Here is a 12,509-nt window from a genome sequence, read left to right on the forward strand (position 1 = left end):
CTAGTAGCTTTGCTGGTGCACTGGAACCTGCAGTACCATCAGTACAGCAATGGTTGTTTTTATTTACAGCGTCTCTACAACTGCGCAAGAAAAAGCACTGGTGGAGGCACTGATGGTATCCGTATGGGAAACTTTGCTAATGCTGCGTCAGTCACGCCAGTGAAATTTGGTACACGCAGACCTTTCAAGGTCACAAGTGTTCCCTTTTCCCGCCTGTTTTGATGAGATTATCACTAGTCAGTGGGGTTCCCTGAAACTCATGGTTGGGATACCTAAGCGTTTCGCTAGGAGGTACCCCTTTGAAGAGTCTCTCCTAAAGAAACTGACAGTCCCACTGGTGGTGGATTCTCAGGTTTCCAGGTTAATTACAATCGCTCTGCTACCGGTAGAGGACACTCCGTCTTTCAAAGACCCATGTAGACAGGAAAGCCGAATCTCTAGTCTGTCACCATTTAGCAGTGGCAGGTTAAATTTTGAGGCCAGTGTTTGTCATCACCTTGGTCTCTCAGACTTTAACGGAATGGGCAAAGCTTCTGTGCCAGGATTTGGAAGGGGAGTCAGCATCCCCCTGAGCTGGTGGAATTGGCGGACCAGCTGATACAGGGGTTACAGTAGATCTGTGATGCCTCCCTGGACGCAGCCCTGTTAGCCTGCAGGGCATCTGTGACTGCGGTGACCCTTCGCCGCATAATTTGGCTGAAATGCTGGTCTGCATACCAGACTTCCAAGACGGTGCGGACGCATCTCTCTTTTGTGAGGGATCGTCTGTTCAGAGCTTCCATGGAGGAGATCATTAAAGGTCTCATGGGGGGTAAGAGCACCCTGCTTCCGCAGGTCACAAAAAGCAGAAAGCTTCACCGCAAACGTGGTCCTGTCTTTTCAGCCGGCAAGCAGTCTATTCGTCCCATGGGGGTGCAGGACAAGGGTTCTAAATCCTCCCGTGCCGCCTTGGGGTGTTCCAAGAGACCCTGGGTTGGTAAGTCCTAAGGCGGGCTCCACTGGTCCCATAGACAAGCCCTCCTCTGCCTGAAGGGGCGCCCTCACCCGTACCGTGGATCTCTTTCATTCAAGACAAATGGGTTCACAAGTTGGTCCAGTCCGTTTGCAAGATCTAGTTTTGGTCCTTGCCCCCGGCAAGGTTCTTTCCTTCCAACATGCGCCTGTCTCCGGATCGGCGGCAGGACCTTCTCGAAGTGGTACAGGATTTGCTTTTGCAAAGTGTCACGGTACAGGATTTGCTTTTGCAAAGTGTCATTGTGCCAGTTCCAGAGTCAGAACGTTTTCAGGGGTTTTATTCAAACCGGTTTACTGTACCCAGGAAGGAGGGCAAGGTCCGTCCAATCTTGGACCTCAAGGCCTTGAACCGCTTTGTGCGGGTTCAGAAACTCAGAATGGAGTTCATTTGCACCATAGTAGCATCCCTTCATCAAGGGGATTTTCTAGCCTTTATCAATATCTAGGACACCTACCTTCATATCCCAAGCTATGTCGGGTATCAGCCCTCTCTTTGCTTTGCTGTGGGGGAGCATTATCAATTTGTGGCGTTACACTTTGGTCTCGCTTCAGCTCCTCTGGTGTTCACAAACGTTTTGGCCATGGTGCTTGCCTTGCTTAGACAGAGGGGAATTGCTGTACTGGGGTACCTGGACAATATCCTTCTGAGTCTTGGCCTGTCCTACAAGACGATTTGGACATCACTGTACAAACCTTACAAGAGATCGGCTGGATGCTGAATTTTCAGAAATCTGCTCTGATCCCATCCAACTGATTGGAATACTTGGGCCTGACGTTGGACTCGGCCCTGGCTCGGGTGTTTCTCCCAGAGGAAAAACTGCCAAAATTGCAGCATGCGGTTCGGCTCCTGTTGTCCAATTGCTGGTCATCTCTCAGGACTTGCATGCAAGTGCTGGGGTTGATGGTCTCTACTTTCGAGGGGTTCTGTTTGCTCAGTTTCACACCAGACCACTGCAAAGGGAGATTCTGGCCAAATGGAACAAGAATCCTCGGTCCCTGGACAATCTGATCCGATGGAACCAGAGTACGAGGGGAGCCTTGCTATGGTGGCTCCACTCCCTGGCGTTTCAGCAGGGAAAATATTTTCTTCCCCTGTATTGGAGAGTTATCTCCACAGACGCCACCTTGCACGAAATCGGCCCAGGGAGTTTGGATTCGGGAGGAGTCTAGTCTGCCGCTCAACATCCTAGAAATTTGGGCGATTAGGTTTTGCCTGTCCCAGTAGATGGATCGTCAGTCAAAGCCACGGCTGTGGCATATGTCAATCATCAAGGGGGCACAAAGAGTGCCCTTGTGGCAAAAGTAGCCTGCATTCTAAGTTATTCGACATGATATGTTCCAGCCGTCTCTGCTGTGTACATCCCAGGGCTGGAAAATTGAACGGCAGACTACCTCGAGCCTGAGTGAATGGTCCACCCGGAGGAGTTTCAACAACTGTCTCTCCAGTGGGGGACTCCGGATGTGGACCAACTTGCCTCGTCTCAACCGGAAGGTTCCAAGGTTTGTGGCAAGGTCTCCAGATCCTCTACCAAACGCCAAAGATGCTCTGGTGGCCCCCTTGTGCCAGTATTGTCTAATATATGCCTTTCCTCCATTACAGCTTCTGAGACTTCTGCGCAGAATCGAGGCAGAAGGGATTCCAGTCATTCTGGTGGCCTGGACTGGCCTCGATGGTCCTGGTATGCGGGCCTTGTAAGACTGGTCGCCAATGCTCCTTGGCGGCTCCCTCTCAGAGAAGATCTTTTGTCTCAAGGTCTGATCTTCTATCCTGCTTTACAGTCGCTGGCTTTAACGGCCTGGCTATTGAAAACCAGGTACTGAAGGATAGAGGGTTGTCAGATTCTGTAATTCCTACTCTGTTAAGAGCTAGAAAATTTACTTCTCGGAAGGTTTACCATTGAGTTTGGAAAGGCGTTCATTACTTGGTGTGAGGCTCGGCGGGTTCCCCCCCCCCCCCCCGTTGCTTTTCGGTGTCACGTCTGCTGGAGTTCCTACAAAGTGGTGTAGATTAGCGCCTGGCCCTGGGCACCATCAAGGGTCAGATTTCAGCCTTGGCAATTTTTTTTTCCAATGCCCGTTAGCCGCAAATTCCTTGGTCCACGCTTTCATGCAGGGAGTTCGTCATCTGGCTCCTCCGGTAAGGTTCCCAGTACTGCCATAGGATCTTAATCTGGTGCTGTCGGTTCTTCAAAAACCGACATTTTAAGATACTCCTGTGATTCCTCTGCTTACTCTTTTACAGAAGGTGGCTATTATTTCTGCATGCAGGGTTTCAGAACTGGCTGCGTCGTCCTGTCAGCCGCCTCACCTGGTTGTTCACAAGGAAAAGGGGGTCCTTCGTCCCTGTCAGTCGTTCCTTCCTGGGGTCGTCTGGGATTTCCATTTGAATGAGGACATTGTGTTGCCTTTGTTTTTTCCTAAGCCCAAAGATCCTAAAGGAAATTGCCTTGCATTTCCTCGATGTGGTTTGAGCCATCAGGGTGTACTTGACAGCGACTGAGTCAATTTAAAAATCAGATTCTTTGTCCTTACAGGTGGTTCTCGTAAGGGGCAGACTGCGTCTGCTGTGACTATTTCCAGATGGATCAGGCAGACAGTGGTCCCGTCCTATTCCATGAAGGGTCAGGTTCCTCCTTTCCCTGTCAAGGCGCATTTTACAAGGGCACTTAGTGCATCCTGGGCCTTCCGTCATCTGGCATCAGTGGTCCATGTTTGCAAGGTGGCCTCCTGGTCATCTGTGCACACATTCACAAAGTTTTACAAGGTGGATGTCCTGGCATCTGCAGATGCTGCCTTTGCATGCCAAGTTTTGCAGGCCGCTGTTGCAGAGGCTATGGCCTCTTGAGGGTGTGTTTTTATTTTTTTCCTGATAGGTGAGCTCCAGTTGTTCTTGGTTAAGCCCCTGGTTACCTGGCTGGCTACATTTAGCGCTTTTTTTTTTTTTAATTCGGTCATTTGTGTTCCACCCCTCATGATGACACCGCTTTGGGACGTCCCAACGGTCAAAGAAGATATGAAGCTGTGTCCGTCAATGAACGAAAGAGAGAACTGGATTTTTGGCTTACCATAAAATCCTTTTCCATGATAATCATTGACTGACACAGCACCCACCCCTCTGTGGAGTTGGGTTATCTGTTCTTCTGACCCTGCTCATTACAAAACTGAGATCCTATAGCAGGAAGTGGGAGTATACCCCCTGGGACTGCCCTATAGGCGTAGTCATTTCTTTTCCACCTAGTGTCCTACTCCTGTAGGGGGCAGCATAACCCAGCGGTCAATGAAGAGATGAAGCGGTGTCCATCAATGAGCATCAGAGAAAAGGATTTTATGGTAAGACAAAAATCCAGTTATTTCACAAAGTTGTAATTTTAACAGGTTACCACATATGTGTAACTTTTTGACTGCCTAGATGCATAGAGGGGCCCAAAATCCAAAGAGCACCTTTAGGTCTCATGCACACTGGGTTTCAAAGACCCCACTTTTAAGAGCATTTTTTTTTCACTGGTTCTAAGTGCCCCTCCGTGTTAGCCTATGTGTCCTTGCACACATGGGCATTTAGAGGCAGGAGCGGCTAGAGGCAGAAAAAAAAAAAAACACTTGCATGTTCAGGAGCGGAGTGTTCCAGCAGAAAAAATGCCAAACACGCCGAAGTGCAAGACACATCGCTTGAGCATATATCAATTAATTTTCTGACCAGTGAGATGAATGATTGCCCACATGTCTAGCGTGCCTAATAAGTTTAGCAAAGTGTGGCTTTAGGCATGTTTTTAACAAAGTTTTTCTCCTGCCATGAGAAAAGGTGTTAAGAACTGGGCAAATGCTCAGTTTTCATGAGGCCTCAGGCTTTCAAGGGGTATAAGCAGTGGTGGGATTCAAAAATTTTAGTAACCAGTTCTGACTTTCCCAGCAGAATGACCAGCGTGCCCCCTTTCAATGCAGAGAGACCAGCGTGCCCCCTTTCAATGCACAGTGACCACAGCATTGCACCCAATCATTGCAGAGTGCCACAGCATTGCCCTCAATCCAGTGCTGTACCTTGGCCTAGGCCAACAAGGCCCAGGCCTAGGGCAGCACTTTGTAGTGGGGGGCAGCAAAAAATTTGGACTTGTGTTTGCTGCCACTGATTATTTCACTTATTTGTATAATGGCTCTGGACTTCCTATTTATTATACAAATAAGTGACATAATCCTATGATTACAATCAGTGGCAGAAAACGCAAGTCCAAATATCTTTAAAGAACTGATGGGGCTGCACTGATATGGCAGCACTGATATGCTGCACTGATGGGCACTGATATGCTCTGATATGCTGCACTGATGGTCGCTAATATGCTGCACTGATGGTCGCTAATATGCTGCACTGATGGTCGCTAATATGCTGCACTGATAGGCACTAATATGCTGCTCCGATGACCACTAATCAGTTGCCAATTGTGGGTACTGATAAACTGCACTGATGGGCACTAATGAGGCTGCATTGATAAGGCAGCACTGTTATTCTGCACTGATAAGGCCGCACTGATGGGCACAAGGCGGCACTGATGAGCTTCTCTGATGGGGCTGCACTGATATGGTGCCCTGATGGGCACTGATATGTTGCACCGTTGGGCACTAATAGGTTGCACTGATGGCCACTGATGAGGTGGCACTGATAAGCTGTACTGATGGGCACTGATATGATGCACTGATAGGCTGCACTTGAGGCCACTGATGGGGCTGTACTAATGGCCACTGATGAGGCTGTACTGATGAGACTGCACTGATGGGCACTAATGAGGCTGCACTGATAAGGCGACACTGATTGGCTCTGATAGTCTGTGGTTGTGGTCTGTGGTTTACAGATGAAAGGGCGGGTCATAAACAGGAAGGAGTGTGGCCTTTACAGGAAGGGGTGGGTCATATTTAAATTGGGGGGTGGACAAGTTTAGTCAGGCCTAGGGCAGCACAAAACCTAAATACACCACTGCCTCAATCATTGCAGAGTGCCACAGCATTGCCCCCAATAATTGCAGAGTGCCACAGGATTGCCCCCAATAATTGCAGAGTGCCACAACATTGCCCCCAATGATTGCAGAGTGCCACAGCATTGCCCCCAATGATTGCAGGGTGCCACAGCATTGCCCCCAATGATTGCAGGGTGCCACAGCATTGCCCCCAATGATTGCAGGGTGCCACAGCATTGCCCCCAATGATTGCAGGGTGCCACAGCATTGCCCCCAATGATTGCAGGGTGCCACAGCATTGCCCCCAATGATTGCAGAGCGCCACAGCATTGCCCCCAATGATTGCAGAGCGCCACAGCATTGCCCCCAATGATTGCAGAGCGCCACAGCATTGCCCCCAATGATTGCAGAGCGCCACAGCATTGCCCCCAATGATTGCAGAGCGCCACAGCATTGCCCCCAATGATTGCAGAGCGCCACAGCATTGCCCCCAATGATTGCAGAGCGCCACAGCAATGCCCCCAATGATTGCAGAGCGCCACAGCAATGCCCCCAATGATTGCAGAGCGCCACAGCATTGCACCCAATGATTGCAGAGTGCCAGCGATCCCCCCGCGAGACCCATGCACTTACCTCACGGACGGCTTCTCTTCAGTCCCCGGCTCCCCGCGTCTCAGAGTCCTCAGTCCTCCTGCCTCCTCGTCCAATGGCACGGGGTTTGCCTTTCGGCCAATCAGGAAGCGGGAAGACCCGCGCCCTGATTGGCCAGGAGGAGGATCCGTGTGACATAGCGAATTTTCATTCGCTATTGTCACAGAATGGGCAGGTCGGGGCCCACTGCTCTGCTTCCCGGCCGCCACGTCTGCGGCTGCGCGGTACATTCAATTGTACTGCGCGTCCTTAGACGCACAGAGGGATCAGCTGGTTCTGCGAACTTGCAGAAAGTTAGTAACCGGTTCTATGGAACCGGTGCAAATCGGCTGAATCCCACCACTGGGTATAAGCAATGCATCTGATTGCCTGACTACCTGTCACATGTCTTGAGGCCCTCAAGTTCCGGGACAGGAGAAACTTCCACAAAATCACCACATTTTCAAAGTAGACCCTCCAAGGTTGTTGAGTTAGAGGCATTCATTTGAAGATCACATTTTTGCCACAAGTTCCTAAAAACTGAAGATAAATTAAAATGTTTGTTTTTTTACACACAGATCTCTTTCTCACACACCACATGGACATACTTAGAATTCACCTCAAAATACTCTGTTATTCCTCCTGAGTATGGGGATGCCACATATGTTAGACTTCACTTTTAAAACTTTTAAATTGTCTACCAGACCTTGTATCTTACATATGACAAAATGAACCAACATATCAAAAACAGTTTACTGTAGCACCCGCCTCTGTACGAGTAGTCATTGAATATAAAACCAAAAATTAGTGCAGCGCTGCTCTATACTCCCTATATTACCTTAAACAGTGCAGCTCATGTAAATACCTATTAAAATAGGTGAAATCCAATATATAAAATTTTCTCAAGTGCAAAAATACATACAATAAAAACGAGTAACTACATAAAGTGCAAAGTGTTCGTAAACTAATTTAGTATGATAAAGTGCAAAAAGTCCATAAATATGCTTCAATGAGCCAATTATAATTCCAAACAAAAAATAATTTCATTTGAGTGTGATCCACCATGATGTAAATTAAACAAATCCATAAAGCGCATGTGCCAATCCCTCCACCTGTGGGATCTAAACGCTCACCTCGCATTATCACTCCTGTTTCACCAGTGGGTCATAATCAGCTGTTCCCCTCTGGGGATAGTGTTTGGTATCTGCAGCGATCTGTCTCCCCGTATCTTCAATATTCTCCTGTCAGCTCTCAGTCACTGGAACAGATAGCATATGGTGATTTCAAATGAAAAACAAAAGATCTAGTGCTCTCTGCATGAAGTTTAATCCCAAAACCAAGAAAAAAGTGGAACACTCGCATAAATGAGCAAGTGCTCATTTATGTGAGCGTACCACTTTTTTCTTTTCATTTCCACTATATAAGGTAATTTTTGGAATTTACAGCAGCGCTGCACTATTTATTTATTTTAATGTGGATTAAGTGTAGTGAAAGGACTCGTGTGTTAGCTGCTACTGGAGATACTGGATATATTAAGAATCTCTTAGTTAATATACGATTAGCGCAACCCTATTATCACAATTTGGGGTCATTGAATAAAGCTTAGTGTAGCATCACCTATGGGAGTCCCCATTTCTATAAGCCAAGCAATCCTAGCCTACTGGTATGTGGCTTTCCATAGGAATGCTTTTTTTTTTCTGGCCAGGAAGTACAAGAGGCTGAATAAAGGGTGAACAAAGGAGTTCCTGTGATTCCAGGGGTGCAGTTTTCTATAGGGGTTGGCATTGACTGATGACCCAGGAACATAGTGGGATGTACAGATGAGTCCGTTCAGGTGGCAGGCAGAGATTTGGTCAACAAACAGGCAAAGGATTGGTCCAGGCGGCAGACCAATTTTATCCATAAATAGACCAGGGTCAGTACAGGCAGCACACAGAGACATCACTGCACACTGGTGATCAGGAATGCTGTTGCTGGCTGCACTGGTTCAGATGACACTGTACTGATGTGACTGCAGGCAATGGGCACTGTTAATGGCTGCATAGGCTCTAGTAAAAATAAGTGGCATGGCTAGCAATTAAGAACATTGCCGCTTGAAACCGATCATTACCCCAGTGATCAACAAAGGTGGACACTGGCTGGCTGCATTTGTATGGTGACACTGTACTGGGGTGCCAAGTGATTGGGAATACGGACTTTCTGCTCTGGTGACACTGTATGCCAATGCAGCCAGCCAGTGTCCCTCTTCACTGGGGTAACGATCTGTTTCCCCTCACAGCCAATCAATATTTGGCTGAGTGCTGACTGCAATATGCAGCCTTTGCATACAATGGGGTTGCTGTAATTGGTCACAGCGATAAAATGGTACAGGGCCCGTTTCATTGACTCCCCTACCCTACCCTGATTTGAGTGTTTTATTGGACACAGTAGATCACAGAGTGCCACTGTGAGCTCTACAGGGCACACATGAGCACCGCAAATGGAAGGATATTTTAAAATGCCCTCCTGCCCCCAGGAGTGAAAAAAACTGCTGTAACTACTTAAAGTTTTAGCTGGAGTTCAGCTTCAGTTCCCGGTTTTCTTTCATCCAGAGTGGAGGCACTCTAAAAACAAGTGGTCTGTTACTGGTCAAATCACAAGGGGAAAACAATAATGCAGCCACCACATGTAATGATTGGTAAGCTACAATATATTGCAGTTTTAGTTTTGGGTTTCATACCATGTTAACAATATCCTTTAATGATAAACACCAGTATTAAATAATTTGGAAGATTGTCAACATTGGCCACAGTATCTCACAAAAGTGAGTACACCCCTCACATTTTGTAAATATTTTATTATACCTTTTCATGTGACAACACTGAAGAAATTACACTTTGCTACAAGTAAAGTTGCTGTAAAGTTGTGAGTATACAGCTTGTATAACAGTGTAAATTTGCTGTCCCCTCAAAATAATTCAACACACAGCTATTAATGTTTAAACCGCTGGCAACAAAAGTGAGTACACCCCTAAGTGAATATGTCCAAATTTGGGCCCAATTAGCCATTTTCTCCCCCCGGAATCATGTGACTTGTTAGTGTTAAAAGGTCTCAGTTGTGAATGGGGAGCTGGTGTGTTGAATTTGGTGTTATTGCTCTCACTCTCTCATACTGGTCCCTGGAAGTTCAACATGGCACCTCATGGCAAAAAGCGCTCTAAGAATCTGAACAAAAAGAATTGTTTCTGTACGTAAAGATGGCATAGGCTATAAGATTTCAAAGACCCTGAAACTGAGCTGCAGCACAGTGGCCAAGACCATATAGAGGTTTAACAGGACAGGTTCCACTCAGAACAGGCCTCGCCATGGTCGACCAAAGAAGTTGAGTACATGTGTTCAGCGTCAAACCCAGAGGTTGTCTTTGGGAAATAGACAAATGAGTGCTGCCAGCATTGCTGCAGAGGTGGAAGGGGTGGGGGGGTCAACCTGTCAGTGCTCAGACCATATGCCACACACTGCATCAAATTGGTATGCATGGCTGTTGTCCCTGAAGGGAGCCTCTTCTAAAGATGATGCACAAGAAAGCCCGCAAACAGTTTGCTGAAGACAAGCAGACTAAGGACATGGATTACTGGAACCATATCTTGTGGTCTGATAAGACCAAGATAAACGTATTTGGTTCAGATGGTGTGTGTGGCAGCAACCAGGCGAGGAGTACAAAGACAAGTGTGTCTTGCCTACAGTCCAGTATGGTGGTGGGAGTGTCATGGTCTGGGGCTGCATGAGTGCTGCAGACACTGGGGTGCTACAGTTCATTGAGGAAACCATGAATGGACAACATGTACTGTGACATACTGAAGCAGAGCATGATCCCCCTCCCTTTTGGGTGCTGGGACGCAGAACAGAACGACCTCAAATACACCTCCAAGACGACCACTGCCTTGCTAAAGAAGCTGAGGTTAAAGGTGATGGACTGGCCAAGCATGTCTTCAGACCGAAACCCTATTGAGCATCTGTGGGGCATCCTCAAACGGAAGGTGAAGGAGTGCAAGGTCTCTAACATCCACCAGCTCTGTGATGTCATTATGGAGGAGTGGAAGAGAACTCCAGTGGCAACCTGTGAAGCTCTGGTGAACTCCATGCCCAAGAGGGTTAAAGCAGTGCTAGAAACTAATGGTGGCCACATACAATGTTGACAATTTGGGCCAAGTTTGGACTTTTTCACTTAGGGTGTATGCACTTTTGTTGGCAGCGGTTTAGACATTAATGGCTGTGTGTTGAGTTATTTTGAGGAGACAGCAAATTTACATTGTCATACAAGCTGTACACTCACTACTTTACATTGTAGCTCTAAGTGTCATTTCTTCAGTGTTGTCACATGAAAAGATATAATAAAATATTTACAAAAATGTGAGGGGTGTACTCACTTTTGTGAGATACTGTGTGTGGACGAATAGTATATTTCCTTTTGTGTTGTTAATAACCAGACGTGTCAATGTTTAGTTTTGTGTTTTTTTTTTGTTTTGGCAGAGCAAAAATCAGCCTCACAGAAGAGGAGAATATAATGTTTACAGCACCTTCCAGAGCCACGAGCCAGAATTCGATTACTTGAAAAGTTTAGAGATTGAAGAGAAAATAAACAAAATAAGATGGCTTCCCCAGCAGAATGCTGCATATTTTCTGCTGTCCACCAATGGTAAGGTTTGAACCACTTCTGATTCTTATAGTAAATAGGTTGGGTCATATTTTCTTTACTTATCCCAGAGCCCAGTGCCAGAACAAGTTCCAGCACTGAGCTCCGGTAACTGGCTTGCCAGGGGCTGTCTATTGTCAGGCACTCAGGACACCTTCCCCGCACCTCTTAAGGGGTGCCCAGGCTCCCTTACACAGTGATCGCCCCTCTGTAGCAGCCAACACCGCATCTCTCGCTCTTGAGGCTACACGCCATACAGAGAGCTCACTGAAGATCCTCCTCCTGGGCTCCAATGTACAGACAGGAGGAGGAACGGGGGAGGAGGGGCAATAAACCGCACGAGCCATGCTGATTATCTGAGGTATGTGCATAGTTTATGGATAGAGGAGGGTGACAGCAAGCAGGAAGGGTGGGGTGGGCAGGTAACTAGGATGCAAACATGCAGAAGTGATGGGAGAGGGGGTGCAAGAGGATACGTGCTGGGGGGGGGGGGGGGAGTACCTTTTGGAGGGGAAAGGACTTATGCTAGTAAGGGGGGTATTTCAAGTCTGACCCCCCCTACCATAAGTCCTCTCCACTCCAGAAGCATCCCCCTCAGCACATATCCTTTTGATCCCCTCTCCCCAAATCAGACATGCCACCTGCTACTCTCTGTTCTCGTCCTAGAACCCCCTCTCTGCCCTCATCCCGGGCCCCCCCTCTCTGCCCTCATCCCGGGCCCCCCCTCTCTGCCCTCATCCCAGGCCCCCCCTCTCTGCCCTCATCCCGGGCCCCCCCTCTCTGCCCTCATCCCGGGCCCCCCCTCTCTGCCCTCATCCCGGGCCCCCCCTCTCTGCTCTCATCCCGGGCCCCCCCTCTCTGCTCTCATCCCGGGCCCCCCCTCTCTGCTCTCATCCCGGGCCCCCCTCTCTGTCCCCATCACACACACACACAGTCCTCATTCAAGAGGTTCCTTGAAAACCAACTGTGATAGGGAGCTCAGGACATAGTTTAGCCCTGTTTTTACCCCCACCCCATCCACACCCCCTTTATTTGTAGTTGCCTGGGGTGTACACATGTTGCAGCCGCAGCAGGAATTACACACCCTGTCATGCGTGGCATGGAGCTGCTCTGCAAAGGCAGTGCAACCTTGCGCAGTACAGCGACCAAGTGGTTAAAGTAGGTGATAGAGGCATTGTATTGCTACCTCATCACCTGCTTTAACCTCTTGGATCCCACACTAGCATCCTACAACTGCACAAGGTTGCAGGG

The 12,509-nt window shown here is 48.1% G+C and overlaps 1 protein-coding gene across 3 annotated transcripts in view; it reads left to right on the forward strand.

Moving 5' to 3' along the window:
• Positions 1 to 12,509, forward strand: part of PPP2R2B (protein phosphatase 2 regulatory subunit Bbeta) — a 599,706-nt gene that overhangs the window by 486,788 nt on the left and 100,409 nt on the right. For all 3 annotated transcript variants that reach the window (XM_082253120.1, XM_082253121.1, XM_082253122.1), the window contains one exon: positions 11,096 to 11,261. In XM_082253120.1, the coding sequence (XP_082109246.1) occupies positions 11,096 to 11,261 (166 nt within the window). The remainder of the gene's footprint in view (positions 1 to 11,095; positions 11,262 to 12,509) is intronic.

Source organism: Pelophylax lessonae (assembly GCF_965119305.1).
Source record: "Pelophylax lessonae genome assembly, chromosome: 4".
NCBI lineage: Eukaryota > Metazoa > Chordata > Amphibia > Anura > Ranidae > Pelophylax > Pelophylax lessonae.